The sequence below is a fragment of the Caretta caretta genome, chromosome 5 (genome assembly GCF_965140235.1).
Source record: "Caretta caretta isolate rCarCar2 chromosome 5, rCarCar1.hap1, whole genome shotgun sequence".
Classification (NCBI taxonomy): Eukaryota; Metazoa; Chordata; order Testudines; family Cheloniidae; genus Caretta; species Caretta caretta.
The window spans coordinates 91,639,843-91,667,699 of NC_134210.1; the positions used below are offsets into that span (position 1 = coordinate 91,639,843).

Consider the following 27,857-nt stretch of genomic DNA (forward strand, 5'->3'; position numbering starts at 1 on the left):
GTGACAGTCCCCACACTTAACACATGCAGCGATGGTCTTCTCGCTGCCCAGGATGTTACGCCGTTCCCTCCAAGTCCTACAAAAGGATCAATGCACCCCAAAACACTGGTGTTTGCTATTATTAAGCTAACTAAATTTACTACTAGCGTACAATTTTAGCAGAAAACAGCTGCTCTGCCTCCTTTCACTTCACCCAGAAAGAGTCGAATGGAGCATTAGAACCTCAAAATCTAACTGGAATAGGTGATTTATAATCGTGATCTTACCAGTGTATTATATAAACTGATATCTACTTCAAGACTGCTTCTCACATGGAAGAACTTGACAATTGGCACTTTAGCAGTTGTTATTGGCAAGACATTTCTTAGACCTAGGAAGGAATATTAAGTTTGGCTTTCACTTTAATACAATGAATATTCATTATTCATAGCGTTTCTGGCATTAGTTTTCATTTAACATTAGCTGAAAACTAAATTGTTGTTTAAATAGCAAAATAGCATAAATACTTATCTGGTACAGAGTGAATGAAATCCTCATAAAAAGGCATTTACATGTGATTTTTACAGGAATATACTGTGACGCTAAACTGTAATGTCTAGTGTGTGCCATCTTCAGCATTATTAATATTATTATTAATGTTACTTGTGAACAAACAAAAAAATGGATATGTAAATACAAACCTATAACCACTGTCCGAAGGGTCAAACTTGTAACTTAGGACTTGTTTTCACGTATGTTATTAACACAGTATCAGAGTCTAATTTAGGCCTGGTTCTATAAACCTTAGAACCCTTCAAATGGGCCTGGTCATGCAGTGAAGGTCTACAAATGTTCACAATCTAAGTCCCCAATCCTGCTAACACTGAACTCTTCAGTGCATTAGTTATCTTAATGATATCTGTGTACTTATACCCCTGAACCTTCTGACTCCATAAATAGTATACAAATTCATGTACACAGAACTATCCACTCTTATTCTCTAGGAAGGTACCTGAATGTTTCTTAAGCACTCTGGCTAATTCTTCAATTATTCTTATGCAATCAAGTCCCTGAAAAAGGAGAGGAAAAAAGATTTCAGTGCACTGATAATGTTTTGTGCCCATCGCAAAATTCTAGAAAAGCTATATGTAAGCATTACTATTAGACCATGTCCTAGCCAAGCCATTTCAGTTCATGTGCCATTCATTGCCCGTCATTAGGCTTAAAGCCATATCATTAAAAAGACACCTAAATTGTACACTCAGCGGCATTCATACCAGACAGTTTCAAAATGTAGCGTATTTTCAAGTCAACACTAAAGGATACCCTAATGTTCTTAAAAGAGTTCATGCATGCATAAACATGCATTTAAAGCATTTGCTAATTTATATAACCAAAAAGAAAAAAAGACTTGCTTCTTTCTCACCCCATCTTCGTTTTCTACCTTACCATGCATCAACACTGTGATGCTGAATCAATGTGCCTCATACATTTCCCTGTCAAACAATATTAACATTTCACTGAAGAATCTACGAATAAGCTCAACGGTAAAGGAAGAAAATCTTAAACCGGATTAGCTGACACAGCAGCAAGACACTAGCCAATTTACGTTTTTTGGTAGAAGTTCTATTTCCTTTTTCAGCGACTGCGCAAGTCCTTTTTGCAAAAGGATGTCACGAGACAGTGGTCACAGCAACAATAGCTCTATCTATAAAATACCAGTACAAGTTATACAAAAGAGCTCTAAGTCTACCTCAGAAGTTTCCAGTCCATCAATTGTCATACAGATATCAAGGTCACTTTGTTTGAAGCCAAAGCCATTTTTTGATGAGCCAAACAAGTTCAACCTGGTTCCTGTAAAGGACACAACACTATAACCACATCTGATACACCATCAGTTCAGTTTTAATAGCTAGGGTCTGATTTGGCCAATGTTGAACACCATTTTTCGGTAATAATGGACTTTACAAGGAATAGTTATTAAATATAGGGCATATTTCTTCATTGTCTATGGACGATAACACTGTACAGTTACTGGTCTAATTCAGTACCTTTTAGAGTAATAAATTAAAAGGCATGTGTGTCAAAACAATGACTAAAGCGTACAGCAAAATTTTCATCATTTTTGGCATTAAGAAAAAAAGGATTCGCGAACAGGTGTTCTTTATAGCCAGAGTACGCACACAATTTTCATATTTCAATGTGATTTACAAGATGACAGTATCCCTGCAATAAGCTTTCGTGGGCTACAGCCCACTTCATCGGATGCATAGAATGGAACGTATAGTAAGAAGACATATATATATGGAGGGAGGGTGAGTGGAGGGATAGCTCAGTGGTTTGAGCATTGGCCTGCTAAACCCAGGGTTGTGAGTTCAATCCTGGAGGGGGCCATTTAGGGATCTGGGGCAAAAATTGGGGATTGGTCCTGCTTTGAGCAGGGGGTTGGACTAGATGACCTCCTGAGGTCCCTTCCAATCCTGATATTCTATGATATATGCATTCTATGCATCCGATGAAGTGGGCTGTAGCCCACAAAAGCTTGTGCTCAAATAAATTGGTTAGTCTCTAAGGTGCCACAAGTACTCCTGTACTTTTTGCGGATACAGACTAACATGGCTGCTACTCTGAAACCTATCCCTGCAATGTCTCTTTTCTGGCTTTTGTTAATTTTTTGAACAAATTTAGTAACCTGCAGGGGCTTACGGAGCAGGTGCAGTAGTGATAGATGATTTTCAGGCCCCTATGGCAGTCTGAATAGTAATGGGGATTTGGACTGGAAGAGAGAGCCTGGAAGTAATTAAATCAGTGATTAGCACAGCCCTCCACCTCTACCCTCCTCTGGTGACAAGACACCAGTCTTCAGTGTACAATGAAAATTAAGATTAAATATAAAATTTAGGATAGGTATCAAAGTTAATATATTTACTGACTTTTCAGAGATTTCAAGGCCAGAAGAAAACACTGTGATAATTGAATTTGACTTCCTGTGTAACTATGATACTCACAGTGCTGGAGTCCTTCAGAAATAATGAATTTAACTTCACCTCACCCCTTTGAGGCAGGGAAGAATCCCCATTTTACAAATTGGAATGAAGACACAGAGATTAAGAAATTTACCCAGGATCAAATAGGAGTCCGACACACCCAGGAACAAATTAAGTGGCAAACTAACTAGATTAGCAGCACGAGGATTTGACTAAATCCTTGAGGCTCTGGATAAGCGATACAAGAACTCTCTCTGGGTTACGACAAGTCTTTACAGATGCAACAATCTTTGGCCAAAAATTCCACATGCAGCCTGCATACAAATTTGGCAAGACTACGAACTGAAGCCCAGGTGGTTACCGTATATATTTCCAGAAATAGAAACCGTAGCTCCAGTCTACGGAGCTTTGCTGATAGCCAAGAGTTATGCCTCTGCTTTAGAATACTCCCAGAGTGATGGACAGGCAGTACATTTTTCTTTCTACACTGAGAATAAGGGCAGAAAAATAAAGCTATTTCTCAGATGAACTGAAAAGGAAGGGGATACTTTTGGCCTGATCAAGATTCCAAGGTGGGGTGCCAGGGGTTTCAGAAAGTCTGTCGCGGTCTTACAAGAATGAACACAATGACTGGAACAGCGAACTTTGACTCATGAATTTGAGATGAAAATGCTAGTTATGAAAGTTTTGTTATAAAATTGTGATTACTGGTTTCTTAAACAGCTATTGTTCATGCCTGCTGATGTCATGATCTTTTCTCACCAACAGGATGTAAAAAAGATAGAAATGGACATGTTTTTGGAGCTTTTTGTTTGTTTGTTTGTTTTAAGAAAGAGCACAATCTCAAGGAGGCAGGGCATAATCATAGAATATCAGGGTTGGAAGGGACCTCAGGAGGTCATCTAGTCCAACCCCCTGCTCAAAGCAGGACCAATCCCCACCTAAATCATCCCAGCCAGGGCTTCAAAAACTTCAAAGGAAGGAGATTCCGTTACCTAGGGAGGTGGTAGAATCTCCTTCCTTTGAAGTTTTTAAGGTCAGGCTTGACAAAGCCCTGGCTGGGATGATTTAGGTGGGGATTGGTCCTGCTTTGAGCAGGGGTTGGTCTAGATGACCTCCTGAGGTCCCTTCCAACCCTGATATTCTATGATTATGCCCTGCCTCCTTGAGATTGTGCTCTTTCTTAAAACAAACAAACAACAAGCTCCAAAAACATGTCCATTTCTATTTTTTTTATAATGTATGAGGTGGAAACTTCAAGCTTTAACAGCGAGCTGAGATTATTGCAAGAGAAAATATTCCCAATTAATCTGAAGTCCTATAGCAGAGTCTTAAACAACTAAACAGAATATTTTAAGAAGAAGTTTAAATTAGCTAACGTTGTTCTTTATACTGGTACAATGAAATTGTTGAAAATGCTAAAAAAGTGAAACTTTAAAAAAAAACTAAATATGAGTATGAAAAGAAGCTGCACAATTACCTGGAAACTCCTGTCTGATGAAGCTTTCCAGATTTTGCCGTATATGTTCACGAGCCTGATCCTCTATAATATTTGGAGCAAAATCCTCTTTAAAAAAGCCAGAAACACACCCATTCAGGCAAAATATGTAAAAACATTGCCACCGTTAAGTGACAGGAAGGGGGAAAAAAGGAAATTGATGTGGGAGGGGAAGAGAGGGAGGAGTGGGTAGAAGCAGAGAAATACTAAGTCAAACAAAAAAATACATTAGGAAAACAGTCGTTTTGTCTAGTCAGAAGTGAAGGGTGCCATACTGAAAGATCAAATGAATGGGGGGGGGGGAGAGGGGGGAAGAATGGTTCAAAAAATCTGAAGTCAGCGTATCGTTCTTTCTAGAAATGGTCCTGCCTTTGTTCTTTCAAACACCAATTTCTGGTAACGAGATACAAAATATCACACAAAGAACCGCACTGAAGAGGGTCAGACAACATTTTTGGAAAAAGGATGCCTCATATAGGCTCTGAAGTCTGTGTGTAGATGCCTAAATTTCAGGAACATCCAATATCCAGCAGCTTTCATTGACTCCATGTTTAGTTCAAGGAGTCATAAGATCAGCCTACACACTTTGGATTTTTACTCTTTGGGGGTACAATTTAGACTTATGAATATAACAAGTATCAGGTGCAATTTAGCAATTAAACTAATGTCATTACCCTACAGAATCTCACCTGTTGTACTAAGTTTGCTACTTTCAAAACCCAGCACCACTGATGCTGTTGACCTCAGAGAATTCCCTAAAGTACTATTAAAATCTAGCTGACTAATTCATATTTTCCATAAACATATTGAAAGAGTGCAGTATTGATGACTTACTGTAACACTGGATGCAAACTTGATCTAAAATATTTGAAAACTTGGGTGTCAACGCTGGCAAAGGGTCTAGCTCAATTTTTTTGAAGTCTTCTGGACAATCCCTCTTTAGGTGACCTTCTCGTCTGCACAAGCTACATACAACCATAGGAGACTGCGTGAATAGAAAGCAAGACATTTTTTAAGTCTACGGCCCTTTTATGAATCAGAACTATACTTAGTAATATTTCCTGGTGGTTAGATGTTAAAAGCTTACCTTGCCCTTTGTGAACGCGGGTTTATTAAATTCATAAAAGAGCTCAGATTCCATAAATTGTCCTATTAGTATGTCCTCTTCACAAAGGCTTCCTTTCTCTATAAAATCCTCTTCATTCAAATCTACCCTTAGAGATTTATCTACATGTTTTCCCAGCTCTGTCTCTTCATATTTAACAGAGACGGACAATTCTTCCTCAGACAGTGCATCTTCATCCCCAGATGCAGTGTAAGTATTGTCCAGCTCATCATCTTGTCCAGTCACAATCCCACCACATTCTGTTTGGTTTAGGAGAAAACTCTGTTCTCCCTCCTCTTCCTCTCCTTCCTCATCCGAGTTATTTATTTCAGATAACGAAGGTGCACGTTTGTTCAGGGAATCATCCAGTTCATCAGTCCCCTCTGTGCTCTCCTCATCCATGTCAGCCTTATCGTCGAATATTACATTGCACTCGAAACCAAACTCATCACTCTCTCTGACTACTGTGCTCTGAACACCTTCAGAGTGCGAAATACCGTATGTTTCAATATCATGCTCACTTGCTGGAATAGGGAGATCTCCATTTTCACTGTAGTCATCCAAGCCTTGATCAATAACTATCACATTTTTCTGCCATTTCTCATCTTGGTCATCTTCTTCCTCTTCCTCCTCCTCCTCCTCATTTCCACTTTCTGTCTCTACACAGCTTGGTTTGAAGTTCTCATTATCACCAGAAATCATCTCTTCAATTACAAAGTCTGAATCTTCCTGAGCAATTCCCAAATGTCCTATATCATCTGCCAATTCTTCTTTGGCCACGCTTTTAGAGACAAACACCTTTGAAGGATCAACTGTACATGCCTGAGGCGTGTCTATACTTCTATCAATAATATTAATACAATCAGCTGCTACCACTTCCCCCATTTGGTCAGCTACGTTTTGCGTATCGGTGGCATCATGCTTTATGGCATCCTTTTCAGGTTCTAATCTTTGTGATGTCTCCTCATTGACATTCAAAGGCTTTTGGGGGCTGGATTTTGTAGGTTTTTTGTGGGGCAAGGCAAAATATTTGTAAGTTGCCCTTAAGCAGTGAAGAATATATTCATATACTAGCTGACTGTTCAGAGTTCTTGCCACATTCCTCTTTACTGAGTAAGGGTCTGAAAGAAAAAGAAAGCCAGGAGCTAACTGAATACAAAAGTCTAACACTTCATTGATGGATATAAAGAAGCAGCAAAGACAGGTTTGATTAGTCCTGTTTTGTTTTACAACAAATTTTAGATATATTGTCAATTAATTTAATGAACTGTTTTAGGAACGCATTAGCAATAAAGAGAGCTCTAGACTTTGTGGAGGAAACTGTATATGTTTAAAACATTTTATAATATCACACAGAAACATATGCCTGAAATTGTTTTTCTAACATATCTGACAGCGTACTTGGTAAGTCAGAGGGCCGATAAGTCTTAATTGACAGACTTCAGGTACCTTCCACAGCCATGCGCTTTTTAGGCCAGTCCTTTGATTCACGAGACACTGGTTCTTTGAGTCGTATACTGATGACCAGATCAGCCAGATTGAACTCCAAGGCATAGAAGCGAAGCAGTTCTACCCAAAGCTGCCCAACTGGTGCTGAACACTGGTGTCCTGAATCAAACACTAAGGGAACCTGTTAATTAGAAAGTAAAACCCTCTTCAGTTTTAAGGTGGATGAAAAACCCTCTTTTATGGGGCAGAAAAATCATTCTGCCAGTCTTAAACTTGCTTTTCACTGACACACAGTCACGTCTGCGACGAGTGTGCAGGTCTCAACAATAAAAATTAATGCTCTACTCAAACAAGGGAAACTACAACATTATGAGAGTTAAACACACATTTTACAGCTACAGAAGAGGACAATTCAAAGAGATAGTTATCTTGATTTACACTAACACCTCAAACTCTTATAAATCAAATGTAATAACGGTTGGACAGTGACATGTATGATTATGGCTAATATGAATCATGATTGTGTATTTAAATAAAAATGTTCTTGTGCTATCATTAATACACTTCAAAGTGAGCATTTCAGAGCATAAAAACCTCAGTTAGGGTGAAAGATATAGCCTCATCAAATGCAAAACATTCTTCAGAAAGAATCACCCTGTATGGTCACTTAAATGTACAGGCACAAAATGTGCACTTCAAGCAAGAAGGGGAAGCCACAGACAGAGCAAATTACACAGTTTAAAATCTCTGTGGATATTTATTCTGCCAACTCTGAAAGTTTGTCCTCTTTGGTTGGAGTTGTTTCTTAGGGCTAACCATCAATAATTTGGCATGAAGCAAAAGACGTGGATGCTGGGATTCAGTGCGAATCCAGTTTGGTACTGTGACAAATTATTGACACAGTCTTTTAGACTACATTATGCTTTTCCTTAGATTCAGGCGGTCCTAGCTTTTACGGCTATACATTATCTTAATACACTTGTAAGAATTTAGTTTACGTGAGTTTTATAATGGCTCTGATTTATAAACACAGCACAAATTATTTTTAAAAGGATTTCATATTTTTGCTATATAAAGATTGCTTAGTATTTTACCAAATAAGATCTTTTTAGACAAGGTCATGGAGTATTTTACACTTAAAACATCATAAATGTTAGCCATTGTTGGATTAAGTTTATGTAACTTCTGTATTATAAAACACTCCCATGTGCGATTTGGACTGAATTTATACAGTTATGCTATTTCTAAAAAGAGCAATGCTATTAGATAAGAAAAATAGTAGTTTGAAATTAAGAGTGACTCAGTTGACATAGTCAAGTCTGAAAAAGGATTTTTGGAATTCTGTCAATTACAGTTGTCCCCTACTTTAAGCAATATTAACAACCCAGGACTGTGACCCTGGGACCTCTTGGTGCCAACTAGCTGAGGGCACAGGGGATCTGGTATCTACATACTGGTTCACTGAAGCGGTCTCTAATGAAAACCTGTGGCACACTGGTCAGCATAATCATTGTGAGATGTGTGTACCGATAATATGTAAGGAGTTACGTATACATAGACCTTAAGCACATAATTTTCAGTGCGAGTTAAGGCAGGTCACCAGAAGTTACGTATACATAGACCTTAAGCACATAATTTTCAGTGCGAGTTAAGGCAGGTCACCAGAAGGGGATCAGCATACTCCTGCCAGGCAAGAGAGAAGAGATGCTTATCTCTGGCTGGCTGGTCAAGTGCATTATGTATGGTCTACTTCACAAATGGAAGCCCACCTACTATCTGAGCACAAGGCTAATCAAGAGATCGTAAAAACCGACAAGAAAGGAGCACAGAGGAAAAAACAACGAATGGGAGGAGAGGAGGGGAATCCTGTTCACAAGTTAAGACAATGGATTTTTGTACGGTAACGGTAGAGAGACAAACTGCATCGTTCACCTAGGAGACAAGTCGACAGCATGCTTCTCTTATGAACAGAGGGTCACAACCAACCTTGCTGCTAAAAGCCGGGAGAAAGATTTTTTGGATGAGACAACCTTTATCAGACAGGAAAAAAGTGTTGTTCGTTAAGTTTAGGCCTTGGCTCTTTTCTGGTAAACTTATACTTGTTTTCACTATAAACAAATCTAAGTGCCATTTGTTAAGCTGAGCTGTGGTCTAAGGAGTAACTGGGAAGCTGTGGTGAACTGCTCCTTTGGGAACAGTGGGTCTGGTAATTGTGTGAGTGTCCAGTGGTTTAGGGCCTGGACACTGCAGGCGTGCTTGGAGGACTCGGGTGCTGGAGTGTGCCTATCACTAACCTGGAAAAAGAGAGAGAGTGGGGCCTGTGGAGGTCTGGAGGGGAAGTTTGTGTTGCCAGTAGCTGATGGAGTCAGAGAGTGATCCACAGTGGGCATAGAAAAGGCTTCCGCATAGCGAGGTGCCTTACAACCCTGGGTATCCCTGGCAAGCATCACCAATACCTTAAGACTTAGAATTACTTCCTGGTCTCCTACTACTTGTCACATTTGTCTTTAGATGTCGCATACGCAACAGAAAACCAGTCACTGAATTACAGAGACAAGGTGGGTGAGGTAATACATTTTTATCACCACCCACTTTGTCTCTCTAATATCCTGGGACTGACACGGCCACAACACTGCACACAGCCACTGAATTATGCAGCTTAGCTTCGCAATACATCAACAATTTTACTCCACTTAAAATAAAGACGGGTGGTCATTGCTGAGAGTAGCAGTAGCGATTTCTAGATTACTACTGAAGTAACTGAAATGGTTCAGACCTTGCCCCTTTTAGGAGAAGCTTCTTTTGGAGAATCAGCATCATCAACAGCAGGATTATACTCCCAGACCACGATATCATTCTCAACATCTTTAAGGTTGAAGTTTGCTAATTTGTTTAAGGAGAATCCTCCAATCTGGAGAGTGCAGAGGGAAAGAGGAAAAAACACCAGACACCTTTTTTATCTGAAGAATTTCAAACCAACATCCTCCATACTATTAATCATCCAGAAAAAAGTCAGTATTTTAAAGACGTACAAAAATCATCATATACTATACCCATAATAAAGACAGGCTTACTGAATTCTCATTCGATAGGGTTCTTCCTCCCCAGGTAATCGGCTTTCTGATTAAATGTCACCAATGCGCACTGCAACTCCATTAGTCGATTTTCAAAATAAGAAATTACACGCAGTATCCATCTAGTTATGATTTATATTGGTATCTTTACTTTGTTAGAGGTTCCGTCACGTGGCTTTAAATAAAATTTTATACATACATCGATTTGACTCGTTAACCAAGATCAAGAGCTGTATGTAAATAGCAAGTCTGTAAACAATTCTGAAATACGCTAATGATAAAATAGATCAGTGTTTGAAGAAGTCTGTTATAGGCCTAGGATAAACGTTAAGTGCCTAAGTCCCACTCAAAAGTTATAGAGTTGTTTTTGAAAAAAATTACACATAGGATACCACCTTAATTAATCCCCCTTGTGCCCAGGCATGATGATACAGTCTTTAACTACATAATTGCATATTATTTTTTCCATAGGACCCCCGCCACATCAGTGCGCAATATGGACCTGCGGTATGGGTGAATCAGGACTGTGCAGCCAAGGAGATAGGGGCCCACACACTGAACAATGAGAAAACAAAAAAGAGCGAATAACTGCTCATTAAGTGAGCACTGTCCATTCCGTGCACTGAATGAGGCTAGTATCCTGTGGAAAATAATATGTGATCACGTAATTAAAGACTGCATCATAATGCTTGCGCGCAAGGGGGAGGAATTAAAATTGCTCAACCAAACTTAATTGTGGCATGTTCTTGTCACATATATTATGCACACAAAAACTATACTGATATTTTGCTGTTGGTGACTAAGTGTCTTACTCTCCTGCACAAGGGATAGGCAAGACACAAGCAAGTAATAATTTACAATTATAACAGAAAATATCACCCTCAGATTGATGAGATTTAAGTGGCACGTACCCACAATCCCAAATAAACAGGCAGAAATGGCTCTTTCCTCTGTTGTAGAAAGAAAATGACCATTAAAGCAAACACGTAAGATGGCAAACCTCCTTCTTCAGGACGATCAGCACAACACAGCTGTAAAAAAAAAATTGAAACACGTTAATATTTTTCCACATCAAGCTTTTTATTACAAATAGTCTTTTTGGTATCTATCATCATTCTCCTATTTGCAAAACCATCAATTTAAATACCGGAAGAGAGCGCAAAGATTTACATAACTCGTTTGTCCCCATGTTGTGGGATGTGTTTGGTTCCAAAGGACTTCATGGAGTTATTAAAATCACAGCCGGTGTTCTAGCATAAGAATACTGAAATCACTTTTCTTGTATGCATTCCATTCTGATAATCAGATCTGATAATCTTCCAGCCATACAAGCTACTGGTTGTACGCAACAGTTGGGATTTGCAGTGAGGGTGAAGGGAAATTGCGTCAATGAGATCTCGGCATAATTCCCTTCAGCTCCTTTAACGAACTGCTCATTTTCAGTTTAAAGAGTTATGGTATGATAAATTCAGAATTGTGACTCTTATCTTTGTACTGTAATCTGCTCAAGCTATTTCAGAAATCAAGACTTAAGGTGGCATATATGGTATGTATACCCAGAGTACTGACTAACATTCACAAAGATGACTGGCTTATTTAGGACTTCAAACTTCACCATTTGAAAGCGACTTGCTACATGAAACAAACATACCCTGCCTTCCGTCAAACACATATCATACTTGCACCAAATACTCAAAGATTCCACTACTCATTTTGTCCACATGAACTCTTCCTAATTTGTTTCCATTAACTTCAAATGTGAAAATTACCTCATATGACAAATTTTAAGAATTCTTCACAAATAATCTTCCCCTTCTATGCACTTGAGGCACTTTTGCAGCTGGTACTCAGGTGCAGAGAAGCTGGGATTTCATAAGCAATTTTTTAAAAGACTAACAGACAAAGATATGCATATCAACATCTTTATATTTTATAAGCGTTGCTATTAATGTGGTTAGACTCTCAGCAATCACGTAACAAAAGAGCTTGTTAAGCAACATTATGGTGGATTTTTTTTGGTACAAAGTCAAGAAATTCCAGCTAGAGTTTCACATCAACCTCTATGATCATATACCAAATGCTGCCTATGTAGAGATCTTTAAGTGGAAAGGCAAGGTGGCACAGTTGCGGTTGCTGTATACACTATAATTTAGTGCAACTCATATCGACTCATATGTGCGACAATTAGATAATCTCAGTCAGTGCATGCACATAATGGGCAAAGAAAATAATATGCTGCACATAACAAATATTGTATTCCTCAGAGGAGGAAAGCCGGTGGGTCACGTTTAAAGTTCAAAGACGTTTTTGAATTATAAGAACCTAATAAAGCAACTGAAAGTTTCTTAAAAGCATGAAATACTGTTATATTTAGATCATTGAAGCAACTGAATAGATTCTTCTTGTAAAGTTAGAAAAAAAAAAAAAAAAAAAAAGAGTCACTCAATCTAAACCAGCGATTTTCAGCTTTCCATACAGTAAGCCCCTTTTCCATAGCAGGGCACACCGTCTATCCAACCCCTAATGGAGCCATATGAAGGACAGGGCAATTGCAATCTGTTTGTGACTGCCCGCATCCCCCAAGGTAGAGAACCCCTGCTCTAGATCATGCAAAATTTCAGACCAAAGAGTAACTTTTTCCCAAGAAGAGACTTAGAGCAATCGCATTCCTAAACTACAACTGGAGATTTACTAGCAGGACATTGGACTAAAAGAGAAACACCATGAAAACCAGGATGTATCTTGGTTAAACTTTTGTACACTGCCTACCTTCTCTTATCCAGGTGCCTGTTTTGAGAAACTCATCACACAAGAGTTGGACAAAAAGAACGGTTTTTATTAAAAAAAGACTCACCTTCGCCCAGTACCTGAAGGCAATCACTAGAGGTACAAGAGTTGGTTCTAGTTTTCCAAGAGTAGCCAAATGGTTTGTCGTCAGACAAGCATTTTCATTCCCTGCGCTTACTTTACAAACAAGGCCACTACAATGACAAAGAAACAACCTGAAAATCCTGCAGGTGTTTTAAGGAAAGCCGTATGTCAGATGAAATCTTACAACCTATCACAAAATTGAGGCTCTGACGACAGATTTAACAGCCTCAGAGGCTTAACATTACAATGAAAGGAAGCAAACAAAACCAGTTTGACCTGTGTATTTAGTTTTACAATTTAAACATTTCAAGCTTTTACAAGAGCAAAAGCATTTTAAAATTCACAGCAATTCATCACTCACTTTCTGGAGATTTTTTTTTAAGCAACTAAATCATTTAGTCAATGAACTAAAACATCACACATTGTCATTTACTTCCGTGAATCAAAATAATTTCACTGTACCAAACCCCGTTACTAAAACAGTTCATAAACTATTTCCAGAGTGCAGGAAAAAAAATCAATGAATGAAAGACCAAGGAACTGCAAACAACTGGTGATAGATTCTACATCAGTAGCTAGTTACACAATATTTCATGAATCTGAAGTGGTATGTGGTAAGTGGGCAAAACAAAATGCCTCACTCCTTTCCTCATAGCACTAAAGCTATTTAAGCTCCCCTTACATTGTTTTTTAGGTTTCTTTCATTTGATATTAAATCTGCATCGTCTAGAAGGGAAGAAAGGAAATTTTCTACTTTAGCAATCATCCCCAGTGCAGAGGGGTGCACAGTGAAAAAATAAAAGGTTTTTTTTTATTATTTTTTTTTATTTATTTTTTTTTGTAAAGGAGACTGGGGAAGAGGGGGTTGAGGAAGAAATAACCCTTACCCTCTTATTCTAGGCTAGGAATGACTTGCCCATAAGTGTTTGTGTCAAGATCCATGGAACTGTAATAATTTAGTACAGAAATGTTATTTTTTCAGGTGTGGGTATGTGTAATTGACATTGCTATATGCTATTAGAACACACAAATTGACAACTGAGACCTTTGCTTTTCTCTGCACACCACCACTGGTACTCTAGCATGGAAATCTGCATCAACATCAATAAAAGATTCTGGGGGGGGAAAAAAAAAGAAAAAGCCACATTAAGCACATGGTTAATAATATTCTTCGTGTTTAAGGAGAAACTCATGTAGCGCAAGGAGTAGAAATAGATTTTGGGTCTATCAGTCTGGCTCATAAAAGGATCACCTCCAATTAGAAATCTGACTAACTCAAGCACGAAAATAGAAAGTTAAGTCCGGTGGGTCAGTACTATCAGACATTGTGTTAATTTAGATTTTGAAAATATGAAAGGAAAAACGCAGTCCAACTATATAAACTTGCAGTGTTTCCAAACAAGATCACATTATTGTTGGTAGAGGAGGCAGCGACTTAGCAGTTGTGTTAAAGAAAATGCTACAAGGGAGAGAGCGGAAAGAAGAGTAAAACCTCACACACACACACACGGTAAAATAGAAAAGGAGCCACCCTCCCTCTCTTTTTCCTTTGTGTATATTCTACTTAGATTGTAAAGACCCCGTTTTCAGCTGGCTTCAACCCAGTCTTCACTGATGTGCATAAATTAGGACTGAGTGGCATTTTTTTAGTACCTCAACATGCAGGTGATGGGTTTCCATATACACATTCTATCTTGTGTACGAAACATCAGCACACCAAAAACCTATGTGCAGATGCGTGCACAAAGTTGTATGTACATGAAAGGAGGCTAAGATCTGAAAATAGGGCCTTAAGTACTTTGGGACAAAGACTAGTCAGTCCTATTTCAAGTAAGAAGCACCATGCACACTTATGTCGCTAGGTAAATCATCCTCACAAGCTAGCCTGTGGAAAAGAGGGGCATCCCCATTCCTGATGGGGATGAGAACACACAGTTAGAATTTCTACCACTAAAGGACATACTGTAGCTAGTATTTGAACGAAATACTAAAGCAGCTAAATTCTTTAGGCCTTATACAAGTGATGCATTTAGTATCTACCATTATCGATTCAGGGTAAGTCATTTGTTGGAATACACATGACAAGCCTACACTAAACAGCTTGTCTGACGGCATTAGTTCTGTAGCGTTGTTGTAGCCGTGTCAGTCCCAGGATATTTGAGAGACAAGGTAGGTGAGGTAATATCTTTTATTGGACCAACTTCTGTTGATGAGAGACTCTAAGGTATGTAAAGGAGCACACCTTACTCTAGGGAGATTTGCACTACATTTTGGGCTAGCAGGGGAATATTACTATCAACCTTTGTTTCTGTGATCCCATCAGCAGTGCTCACAGAAAGAGCTAGGGGATCATTACAGAATGTTACACCTTAGAGTGTTGTGGTTTTAGGCTACCACCACATAATTCTATCCAAGGCACCACTCCTGCAAAGACTGAGGCCCCTGCTTAACTTCATGCACTGTGTAGTCTCATTTACTTCACACGCTTAAGTCTCAGCAAGGTCACTGACCAAGTAAACACAGCCACATAAAAACTCCAACTCTTTTCCCTAGCTGTGAAGGGATTTTGGAATTCAATGTACAAAATGCTCCCTCCTCCAATTATGTAAGCTTAATACCTTTACTCTTGTACCTGTCAATTTACTAGTGTAGAAGAAGAATGAAACTACATCTGGAGACAGACTTACATTATTCTGTAAAAATCAAGTAAGCATTTGAGCTGATGCATCTATTTAAAAAAGGTTTTGCATTCAGTGAAGGAGTATTGTGAGAACGGCCAGGGGTGCTTTTGAAATGAAACTGAAACCAGTGAACAAGTATTTCTTACCACTATTCTTCAGACTTTCTTGTACAAGTAAGAGAACATCTGGTTGAGCCATCTGTGAAATGGAGTCAAATCATAGAAGATTATTATTTAAGCTACTGAAACATTTGAAAAATGTGTTTTTTAATGATGGATTTTTAATACTTCCATATTGAAAAGACAGAGGAGGATCACTGTGACACCTAAGGCAAGTCACAACATCTAAGGCCCAGTTTCCCCATCTGTAAAATGGATATAAATCTCCTGCTCTGCCTCACAGGGTTGCTGGGAGGTGAGGTTTAACTCATTTGTGTTTGTGAAGTGCTTTGAGTTCATTGGATTGAAGATGCTATTAGCACAGAGTAATACCACTACTTTAACAACAGATTAAGATGATTTTAGTTCAGACGCAGTTAACAACAGCTCCCCTTGGATCGATACATTTTGGTAAATAAAAATCCCATTACCACTTGGCACCTTTGGTTATTACTTGCTTAAATGTTACTATAAAAGGCAATTCAGCCAATTTTACAACACTAATAATAACCTGCTTACTTACATTGGCTGGAAACTGGACATCAACGTTTATGTCAGATGTTCTGAAACCAAATCTGCTACAGGAGGAGCCGTACAGCCTTAGCGAGCAACCTGCAAAGAAAGCAATTTTTTGTATAAACTCAACATCTTAATCCAAATCCTGGGTTGGAGTGCAGCCACTTTGCAATGCCTTGCCAGCAGATTCTAGTCCTAGAACTGGTGTAGACAGCCATCAGAGGATCACCCCAATTCTGAAGAATCTTTCAGTAGCACAACAGTTCCTACACCTTATCCCTGCTGCTGGCAAAAGGGATTGAGGCCACGCCCAAGAGGGCATGGCTTGGGCCTCCTCTAAACCCTGCTGATTCCCAGCCACTGGGTCAGTGGCAGTTGATGTAATTTAGAGCAACCTTCAGGCCAAAATATTGCCACTACGTCACCAAGCAGAACATACTGACAAAAATCAAATTATATTATTGGTAGAACTTGTCAAAATCAGAGATTAAGATTACTCTTGCGGAGAAAAATGCTTTTTCTTTTTAGTATATTTGACCATCAAACCAAATGGCAGAGTTATACCTGGCAATTTTGGGTGCAATAAATCTTCCATCGCTGTTTTAATTTTGAGTCTTTGTTCCAAATCCTCATTATTTAAGCCAAACTCTTGCACTACGTTTTCAATGGCAACACCAATAGCTTGTATCTGGGAAGGTGTTGGTGGAGGCAGGGTAGTCAGCAGTTGTTCTTCTTGCTTTTCCTTCAAGGACAACCATATTTTAACATATTTCAATGACTCTCCTCAGTTGCTTTCATGAGGTAGGGGTAGGTACACACAACCTACCGCCATAAACATTTCTGTGTGCCCATCTATATTACGGAGCTAGTAAGCAGTTTCAAACAGTTGATGCGTTAGGACACAATTAAGGTCTAGAGAAAGATGATATACAATGATTCTATCTAGATAAAGAGTTTGAGACGTCACGTTAGAGGCTTCGGTAATTTACAAAAATCCATACACCTATATAAAAGGCATAGGCAAACATCCCTTTCTCCTTATAAGGAGTGGTAGAGAATAATGAAGTTGAAGACAAAAGGGAAACCCTGTACGTGCCTTTCAATTCCTTTGGTCTTCTGGGGCAAAGGTGGGGAAGGAGGGCAGGCGCAGCAGAAGTTTCTTTCAGTAATAATAAAATGTCAAACTGCAGTTATGCTGGCAATAGTTTTCAATATATATATAAATATAAAGCTGTTATTTTAATTATTGATATATATTCTCTCATACTGGAGTATTCAACAACCCTTTCGTTTTATCTAGGCTATTGTCAAAATGGCAATTACAAATTTTAAATTCATTCTTACCAACTCATTCTAAATCAAGTATATTATAGCTGTCAGAACGCCACTAAATGACATATTAAGAAGAGAGCAGATACAGTTAATGATACCATTACACAACTCATGAACAACAAATGAGGTTAAGTTGTGACAGCTTTTTATTACACACACACACACAAAAAAACCACTTTAAAAAAAAACTTATGACCTGCACAATAATACTGAATTATACATTGAATGAAAGCTCCCTTTAATGATGGTTATTAGGTTATTAGATATCAGTAATATCCTAGAGGCAGTCCCGAGTTCACTCTATGCTGGAAAAAAGTCTCAAACTACGTATTTGTTGCTTTTACCAATGTCTATGGACATTGGTAGACATTATATAGAGAAGCACTCTGTATAACACTAGCAGAATATTAAGCATGGTAAGAACAAGGCAAGACTTCAGGGCTAATATAATTGCATCATCATTAGCAGGATAACAATACTGAAACAAATATAAAGCATGGATTTCTAAAAGTGTCATTAACTCACCTTTATGTTTTTCTTGTGCTTCTTCTCTTTAATGTGCTTATGAGCAAATGTCACTGACTCAATCAAAGCATCACATAATTTGCAGGTATACTTGGCTGTGGGGTAGTTTCGAGGACGCTAAAATTGAGAGAGTTTATTGACTAAGATACAGAAACCTTCATTTCATACATCTGCCACGGTCAGTTAAATTGTCCTAGGAAGTCCAAAAATACACCCTCCAACTTTCCTGGCAACCCGAAGGTTGTCACCTTTAGAATTGCTGGTAACCGGACACTCGAGGCCCCGCACCTGCTCTGCCTTTTTCCCAGGGCTCACCCCCTTCTCTGCCTCTTCTCCCCAAGGCCCTTTCAGCATCTTGCTGGATCATCTCAAGGAGCCTACCTGCCTGCAGGTAGGAGGTGGTCCCAGCTGAGCAGAGGCTAGCGTGACCGCGCGCCTCCCCCTGCCCCGTGGTAACCAAACTTTAGGTCTGGGTGCCATTTAGGGTTGCCAGGTCCCCTTTTCGACCAGACTTCCTGGTCGAAAACCGGGCACCTGGCAACCCTAAACGGCACCCGGACACAGACGCCAAAACACGACTGTCCGGGTAAAACACGAACGAGTGGTAACCCTACCTAACCCCAATCTTAGAGCCGAGCAATTTGAATATTACATAGAGGGACACTTGGAAATTCGAATACTGAACGTAGTCAAAAGCAAAGGTACACTAGTCTTCTTTTTATTCATTTCCAGCCACTGAACACCCATTTTGTTAAAATTTTATGGATTGGATCCCTAACAACAGAGCCTTTAGCTGCACAAAGTGGAATTCTTCAGGAAGAGTGCAAACCTTTGATCTTTAATTCATAAATTAAAACCTGTATGTGATAAAATATCCAAATACTGTATATACAAAAAGAGAGTGTTGTCACCTTCTTTAGTCTGTAAATGCAGTCTCTCTTTAATCGCTCTTCAGCCTGCTGCAACCCTAGTAGTTCCTTCACGGACAGCATCGACTCATCTATAACCGGGCTTTCCACATCGTCATCTTGATCATACTCCTCTTTTCCTGTCCTTCTTGATCTCCTTGGTTTCCTATGTTTCTTCATTTCTTAAAGAGTTATCAGAACAAATATACTGTAACATCATTTCAGAGCACGCAACAGAATGGAGAGTGAACCCATGGCATTAAATAAAGCAGACAAGATTCTCTACTTGTCACACCATTTCCTTTTCTGACATATGCAAGTCATCTTTTCTGACAATTGCAATACCTCCCACTCCCCGGTGGTGCATATTCATACTGTCTCCTAAGGTATGTTTGTTTTGACTCTTACCGACTACTGGAGAATGACCTCTGAAGTATCAACAAACAGGTTGACCCACAAAAAGTCAGGAACCGGGCTATTTAGAAATTCTTGTTTGATCAACACCAGGGGTTAACGCTAATGGCAACAGGTTCTATGGTCAGTTTAAGACTCTCAAGTTCGAAGGGATTAGGATGGGGTGACTTACTATCCCTACAGAATTACTGACACTGGATGATTCCCCACTTCTGAACCGGAATACTTTAATCTAGGAATTTTGAAACTTCAATATTCCGGAGTCCCTAGAAACACGACATGAAGGTTAGCACCCCCTAAACCTAAATTATACCCAGGCAGTAAACAGTAAACAGTGTCAGATCAGGCAGCTACAGGAATATAGCTGACATGGAGATTTTTTTAATCATGTATATAAGACAGAGCACATTTCCCCCCGAAACTCCCGTTCCTTACTCTCACGTAAAGTATAACCCTCATGTCAAGATACTATGGTAACACTATTTGTTTTATACCCAGAAAATGAAAGCTTCTTGCTCTTGTGGTGTCACCCACTCTTCAACTGTACCAGTACATTGGCTCGAGACAATTAAAATAGCAAAGACACAAGACAGTGATCCTTTTTAGCTACTCAGAAGAGGGAAGCAAAGCCTCTTTTTCACCTCAATAAAGTAATCCACTTGTGTAAAAATGGATGTACTTATCTTAATACAACTAAGTCTTGCAAAATAAACAGTATGATACATTTGTTGTGTTTACAGCTAAGCTTGTGGCAGAAGTCTGGGTGTAAATATACTGCCTATGCTTTGTGAGCAGCTTTATCAGCATTTTTGCAACAGTAGTTACGGGTCCAAAGCGTACAAATAAAAAAAACAGGTGATCTTTGGCTCCAGCAGGAATGAGTAAATACTGGCCAGAGTTTCAAATAAGAGCCAGGATTACAGCTCACCTCTAGTTTAGGTACCTATATAAAGTTGCCGGAACAATGGGCTCTTCCAAGTGCTTTTGACAATTCTTTCTTACTCTGAAATCCTTCCACTGGGATCAGATTTTTTCCTCTACCGATTTTTAGAAGCCAACACCAACAAGCAGAAAGTGAATTCATACTCAGATATTTAGGAAGGTTGCCCTTGAATCCCATCTCTTTCAAGAGGCACTATCAACTATCATATCGTACTTTTTAAAAAAAAACAACAACGTTGCTATAACTTTCAGAGTAGCAGCCGTGTTAGTCTGTATCCGCAAAAAGAACAGGAGTAGCACCTTAGAGACTAACAAATTTAGTTGAGCAGAAGCTTTCACAGGCTACAGCCCTCTTCATCGGATGCATAGAATGGAACATATAGTAAGAAGAGATAGCTATCTATCTACCTACATACACACACATCCACCTTTTCATGTTCTCCGTGTGTGTGTGTATGTGTAAGTAGCCACACCAACGGTAGGAGGCTAATTAATTAAGATGCGCTATTATCAGCAGGAGAAAAAAACTTTTGTAGTGATAATCAACGTGGCCCATTTAGACAGTTGACAAGAAGGTGCGAGGATACTTAACATGGGGAAATAGATTCAATATGCGTAACGACCCAGCCACTCCCAGTCTTTATTCAAACCCAAGTTAATGGTATCTAGTTTGCATATTAATTCAAGTTCAGCAGTTTCTCATTGGAGTCTGGTTTTGAAGCTTTTCTGTTGCAAAATTGCCACCTTTAAGTCTGTTACTGAGTGACGAGAGAGGTTGAAGTGTTCTCCTACCGGTTTTTGAATGTTATGATTCCTGATGTCAGATGCGTGTCCATTTATTCTTGTGTGTGGAGACTGTCCAGTTTGGCCAATGTACATGGCAGAGGGGCATTGCTGGCACTTGATGGTAGATGTGCAGGTAAAGGAGGCCCTGATGGTGTGGCTAATGTGATTAAGTCCTATGATGGCGTCACCAGAATAAATATGTGGACAGAGTTGACATCGGGTTTTGTTGCAAGGATAGTTCCTGAGTTAGTGTTTCAGGTTCTCTGTATGGCTGTATATACATATATATACACACACACACACACACACACCCCTTCTTACTATATGTTCCATTCTATACAGCCGATGAAGTGGGCTGTAGCCTGCGAAAGCTTATGCTCAACTAAATTTGTTAGTCTCTAAGGTGCCACAAGTACTCCTGTTCTTTTTAACATTGCTATAAGGATCCCCTAAAATTACGAGCGGTGAAAAAATTCGGATTTTTTTTTCAGTTTATTTGGGCATTTGATGGCACTTTGTCCAGTTAGCTTCCCATTTGTGTAGGCCATCCCCAGCAAGAGGAAAAATTAAAATAAACCCAAACAATTGATTGTGAAACCACAAAAATTGACAGGGAGATTCAGCATATATAGTGTCTCAAACTGCTTTTAATTGAAACTATGCAAACGAAATTTCAAGGTGATGAAAGGAATGCCATGTCAGCTTCTGTCTAGCAATTGTCTGATGCTTTTTAACTCCTAAAAATGAAAAAATGCTGGTCTTTGTCCTCCGCAATTCTCTCTCTCCCCAGGAACTTCATCCTTCCTTCAATCTGTTGCAATAGCTGGGAAAGACAAGTCTCTGGTACTTTACTCATCTCTCAACTTTAAAAAAAAAAAAAAAAAAGATATTCCTCTTCACCAAATAACTCCAGTGCCTTCATCTGCTGTTCATAGCTTTCCTCTCACAACAGTATAAAAACCATTCATTTCACTGCTGCTCATAGAATGGCTTGACAACTTAGCCCAATGGCTAAGGAGATGTCTCCGCAGCATTTTGGATAGAGCAGAAGCAAACCGCCCAGCCCACGTTGACAATCTTGACCTAGCGGGACTCATATGCGTGTTCTAAAAACTACCTGTGAAGACAGCACTTTCAAGTTGTGGCTCAGGCTGGAGTTTGGGCTCTGAAACCCACCCCGCTCCTTAGGCTTCAGAGCCTGTGAATTCAACAGCAGCTTAGTGGCCAACTTTCTTCTCTTCCCTCTCAAGAAAACAAGCCAGCAGCTCTCTAGCTCCATGCAATCCACTCACCTGGTCAAAATATCTATTCATTCTAATCAAGGGAGTTTTCAAACTCTAGCTCTCTGGGTTCTGACAGGCAGCCGTGAAACTGATCACAGCCCTGTTAGTGTCACTCTTCTATCCCTTGGCAAAGCTACCAGGAACAGAGCCCTCTACCTGCACACTCCGGAAGATAATACTGCATCTCCTTACATCAGGAACTAAAAAAATGTTTAAAAACTTAAAATCCTGCAGAAAGTGATGGAAGAGAGGCCAGAAGACTTTTACACACTGCTGAAAAGCATGTGAATCACAGTTTGAAAATTAACAATAGTTCCAGGTACTCTAAGAATTCAGCAATGCGAGATTTGTTTAGAAGCCTCTCCATAAAGAAGTCAAAACTTGGGGAAAAAATCTAACCACCCACATGCCAATAGCAAGTAGGAAATATTCCTGGCAAGCAGGAGGTCTAAACCATCAGTTTCTGCTCAACTTTCAAAAAATAAATTCTTAAATTTCTAATCCTTTTGGGAGTCCACCTTTACCACCATGCATGTAGCTTTCATGCCACCAGGCAGCGCGTAACTGACAAGACTAATGTAAATTTCACTCAGCTGCCATTTAGAGAAAGCTATGACCACAGGCTGCAAGTAGAACTCAACACCCAAAAGCAGACCCGCACAACCCACCATTCCTGCAGCAGACAAGAGGCTGCAGTAAGGCTAGAGGAGCAGAAACCCCATCTCCACATAGCTGCAGCAAGGCTGGGCAGAGAGTGTGTCTTCTCCCTACCAGCAGCAGGTTAGTGAGGTGTCCTTCAAATTTATCTGGGACCTACCAGCCAGAAGCTGATAGTAAAGAGCGAATGAGCAAACAGCGTCTAGGGATAGTACTCTGCTAGAAGTCCAAAAGTAGCAAAAAGGTAGAGAAGGAAGTCTGACTGGCTTTTCCCCACCTTGACTTACTTGGTGTCACAAGTGAGCTGTAGCTCACGAAAGCTTATGCTCATATAAATTGGTTAGTTGGTTGGTTTTGTGGTCAAATAAATTGGTGCCACAAGTACTCCTTTTCTCTTTGTGAATACAGACTAACACGGCTGTTACTCTGAAATCTCTCATACTGACTCTCTAGCTAATGGCAGTAAAACATTTGAGCTCTGCAATAGTCCTGTCGTTATGCTCTTACAGAACTCTGCCTCCCCATGATCAATATAAATGCTCTGATTAACACAATTTGGATATCAAATAAGTGACAATGCATGGAATTCTGCTCCTCATCATAAGTTAAAACTCATTTTTGTGAGCACTGAAATAGCTGCTTATAAAACAACAATATGCCAAGTAAGTAAAAACTCCTATCATTACTTGGTAGCTCCAATATTGGTTGAGACTAAGTATTTATACAGAGTATAAAAAGCAACTCATCCCAGGTCCTCACTGGATGATCTTTCTTTTAGTTCTTAAAAACAAAACAAGAAAGCTTACACCACCAAATCTCTCACAATCTGAATAGTCTATCCTCTTATCAGGTGTTCTGAAATGACTGCTTAATGGATAGAAACTCTTTAATACGGTCAGTTGATCTGCATGGCCCCACTTATCTAGTATGTTTAAATTTGAGATACTCATTCAGTATCAGTCAAGTACAGGAGGAGACACAAATATAAGCTATGAATTTCCATAAGAGGCCACCAAAAGGCTCAGCGCACATCTACACTGCAAAAAAAACCAAAACACAAAACAGTGAGTCTCAAAGCCCAAATCAACTGACTCAGGTTCAAACCATGGAGCTAAAAAGAGAAGAAGTGTAGGCATTCTCGCTTGGCCTGGAACCCGGGTTCTGTGATCCACCGCCTTGCCGGGTTTCGGAGCCCTGGCTCCGGACTGAATGGGAACATCGACACTGCTATCTTTAGCCCCGTAGCAACAGCTCGGGTCAATTGACCTGGGCTCTGAGACTACCTGCTGCAGGATTTCTTTGGCAGTACAGACATACCATTAGCGCCCTAGGTTAAGCTTCAATCTTGAAACCTGGTTCACTTATTCATTACAGGTTGCCATCACTTCAGTTCAATCAGCCGCCATGAGGCAAACAAAAGCCGCTCTAGTAAAAGACAGGCAGTGCTTGAGAAGCTACCAGACGGAACATGGGGAGCCAGAGGTTCCATGGCAGTTGACTGAGTGAAGGATCTGAAGGGATGGGGAGACGTCATAAAAACTTACGAAGGACAACCAAGGGCTGGTCTCCGCCAGAAACTTAGATCGGCGTAGCTACGTCTCTCAGGAGTGTGAAAAATTCCTACCTCTGGGAGACGTGGCTATGCTGAGCTAACCCCCGGAGTAGACAGTGGTAGGTCAACGGAAGAATTCTTCTGTTCACCTAGCTACCGCCTCTCAGGGAGGTGAATTAACAACAGAGCTGTCAGAACCCCTCCCATCGCTGTAGCGAGTGTCTACACTGAAGTGCTATCGCTGTGCCACTGCCACGTTATAAGTGTAGACACAGCTAAAGCGTGCCACAAGGACTCAGAGTCAAAGCCAAGTCTACCTCAGGGTGCACTGTTGTCAACTAGTATTCAAGTCATCTAACTGCAAAGTACCATATTTAAAGCTTTCATACAGGAAACAATTTGTTACAGATCATTTATGCCAGTGGTTCTCAAACACTTTTTTTTTTTGGTGATCCCTTTCTAGGGTGACCAGATGTCCCGATTTTTGGGTCTTTTTCTTATATAGGCTCCTATTACCTCCCCCCCCCCCCATTCCGATTTGTCACATTTGCTGTCTGGACATCCTACCTCTTTCACACAGCAAGCCTCTGTCTGTGACAACCCCCCACCCCATAAATTTAAAATGGGGGCATTCATTTAATGGGGATCAGGGACGTCAGCCCCACTGAGCTGACAGCTCGCGACCCCCTTGTAGCCACCTTGCGACTCCCTGAGGGGTCACAACCCCCAGTTTGATGCATTTGTTTTATACAGAAGTATATTTGTTTTATATAAGTATGATTTTCTTGACATATTTGGAAGACCGTTGCGGTAACAGGACATAAGACAAATATCCAATTTAAATGAAAAAACAAAAATACCACCCCTTCTTCCTCCCACACACGACCTCAACAACTCAAAGAATTCTCTTTTAACCTTTTCCGTAGCAATGTTCTGGATCATCCTGATAAATGTCAAATGGCCTTCATTTCTTCTTCACGTCTCATTTTCCTCCATATTTTCAGATCTTTAGTTCTTCCATTACTGTTCCATTTCTCTCTTACTTCCCTTTTTTCCCTTTTTTCTTAATTCCCTTTTTATCAAGCTATTCTAGTTCTCACTCACTAGCACTGCGGCAACGGCACTGCAAATCTTTACATCAAGAAAGTTTAACAAAAGACAACGTCTAGATAGCAGCCCTCAGCATAGTTAAACTTTACAAGGTTTAGCACAAGAAAAAAAAACACACACACTCCTCACCCTTTTTGGGGCCGGGCAGGGAAGGGCAGCAGGGGAAGAATAGAGACAAGTCACTCATTCTTGTTCTTTTTAAACAACTAAAACCTTTCTAAGCATGTGGTTTACAGTGTCTCACCATCCAATTTAGTGCTTCTCTACTTGAAGGTCACTACGCTATCAGGATAACACTTTATGCCAAGACTGGTGAATATGTCTCTATAGTGTGGATCTTATTCTTCTCTCCTTACAGAGGAAAAGTTCCTATTCAAATCAGAATAAGCCCCCCCCTCCTATTTTACACAACACTGTAAGACTTTTACAGTTTTATTTTAAAGTTACAGATTGAAACACGTATAGAAGTTACCTGCATGAGAAGATAACATATTAAGTTAGCTATTTTCCACCTTGTCTTATTCCCATTTCCTTTTAACTTTTTTTAGCTAACTTACTGAACAAGTTGTAAGTTTACCATGTGGTCTTGCAGCAAGTAATGCCAATTACTTGTGCAATTTCTTCAACAATGCTTAAAGACTGGAGAGATTTATATCAAGTTGTATCTTGGAAAAATGAAAAATATTGAAGTTGCAGACTAGGACATCACACTTGTCGCTATATACTTGTCAAACGTTTATAAAGCGATTAACTTACCAAACCAACAAGATGGTTTCATAGTACGACCAGTTTATAAATACAATCTTTGTATCACATACTGTTACAATACTGCTTAAAATGCTGCCATTGAGTACAGAGGATACTTTGCAAGATAGAAGTGTTACGGAACAGAAATGGTTTTATTTAATTTTTTGCATTAACAGTGAACCTTAAAGTTGTACTTTCCGGACATATACACAGTAATCGATTTTACTTTAAAAACTATGTAAAAAATGTGTTCATTACCAGAGTTTCCTTTCTGTGTGTCTGACATTTCTTCATTTAAGTCTTTCTGAGGCAGTCTTCTTACATTTCTGCTTCCTGCACTTTCAACCTCATGAAAAGAGTCTTTTCTTGTCCTGTTAAGCACAGGAATCCGAACTGTAGATTTGTACTCTCTCCAGCTGTCTGAATTGCCACGATCATCATTCGATATCCATTTCTTAATTTGGTCTTTTTGGGTATCATTTATCCTTACCCCTTGGTTGTGACCCATGTTTTTAAAAGAATTTGAGCTATTCAGAATACAATGTGGTCCTTTTCTGGGACTGTTTCCACAGTGAGCTTGTGTTCCCTTTTTCTTCGGAAAGCCTATATCTATTTTTTTGCCAGGTCCGTAATCATCCATGGCGTGGCAGTCCTGTTGTAAAGGGCTCCTCTTCAATTCCTCCTCATCTAAAACTCCCCACTCCTTTTTTCTTTTGGCAAAGCAAGGTTTTGCAGCATCTCCCATTGTAATTGCTGTTCAACAGAATACTTTGCACCTGGAGGGGAAAAAAAAAAGGAGGTAGTTTCAAATAATCAACTGTTTAACAACAGATTCAAGAGGAATAAAAACGTAACAGGTTTAGGAAATGAGTAACTCATGGTTTTCCTCAGTACACATTGCGTATCTTATCAAGACTAAAGCTGGGCAATTTCTTTCCCGCAGTAAATTACAAATTGGCCAAAATATGAATTTATCAGGGCACCAAAGCTTTTTGCCGATATGGAAAATAGTTTTAACCAAAAATAATTTTTTTTGACATGATGAAACATTTTATTTCAACATTCATTTTGAAACAATGGTTTTATCAATTGGCAATCAAAACTTGTTTGTTTTGACCTATCCACCTTTCCCGCTCCCCCCCGCCCCCTTTGCTTTTGGTGAGAAATCCACAAATAAGATCTATATAACTAAATGTCAAGCATTTATATTTTCTTTTTACTGCATTTCTTTATTCTGTATCAAAGCAATACTACTAATTTAATTTGAAACTGAACTGTGCCTG

The 27,857-nt window shown here is 39.5% G+C and overlaps 1 protein-coding gene across 2 annotated transcripts in view; it reads right to left on the reverse strand.

The window, feature by feature from the left end:
• TUT7 (terminal uridylyl transferase 7) overlaps nt 1-27,857 on the reverse strand; it is a 45,290-nt gene that overhangs the window by 15,729 nt on the left and 1,704 nt on the right. For both annotated transcript variants that reach the window (XM_048849792.2, XM_048849793.2), the window contains exons 2-18: nt 26,833-27,350; nt 19,087-19,265; nt 18,176-18,292; nt 16,883-17,060; nt 16,326-16,414; nt 15,791-15,842; nt 14,009-14,078; nt 12,947-13,073; nt 11,004-11,123; nt 9,795-9,929; nt 7,019-7,199; nt 5,552-6,690; nt 5,299-5,449; nt 4,447-4,533; nt 1,733-1,833; nt 992-1,049; nt 267-370 (exon numbers count right to left, since the gene is read on the reverse strand). In XM_048849792.2, coding sequence (XP_048705749.2) covers nt 267-370; nt 992-1,049; nt 1,733-1,833; nt 4,447-4,533; nt 5,299-5,449; nt 5,552-6,690; nt 7,019-7,199; nt 9,795-9,929; nt 11,004-11,123; nt 12,947-13,073; nt 14,009-14,078; nt 15,791-15,842; nt 16,326-16,414; nt 16,883-17,060; nt 18,176-18,292; nt 19,087-19,265; nt 26,833-27,319 — 3,375 coding nt within the window. In that variant the 5' untranslated portion in view covers nt 27,320-27,350. The remainder of the gene's footprint in view (nt 1-266; nt 371-991; nt 1,050-1,732; nt 1,834-4,446; nt 4,534-5,298; nt 5,450-5,551; nt 6,691-7,018; nt 7,200-9,794; nt 9,930-11,003; nt 11,124-12,946; nt 13,074-14,008; nt 14,079-15,790; nt 15,843-16,325; nt 16,415-16,882; nt 17,061-18,175; nt 18,293-19,086; nt 19,266-26,832; nt 27,351-27,857) is intronic.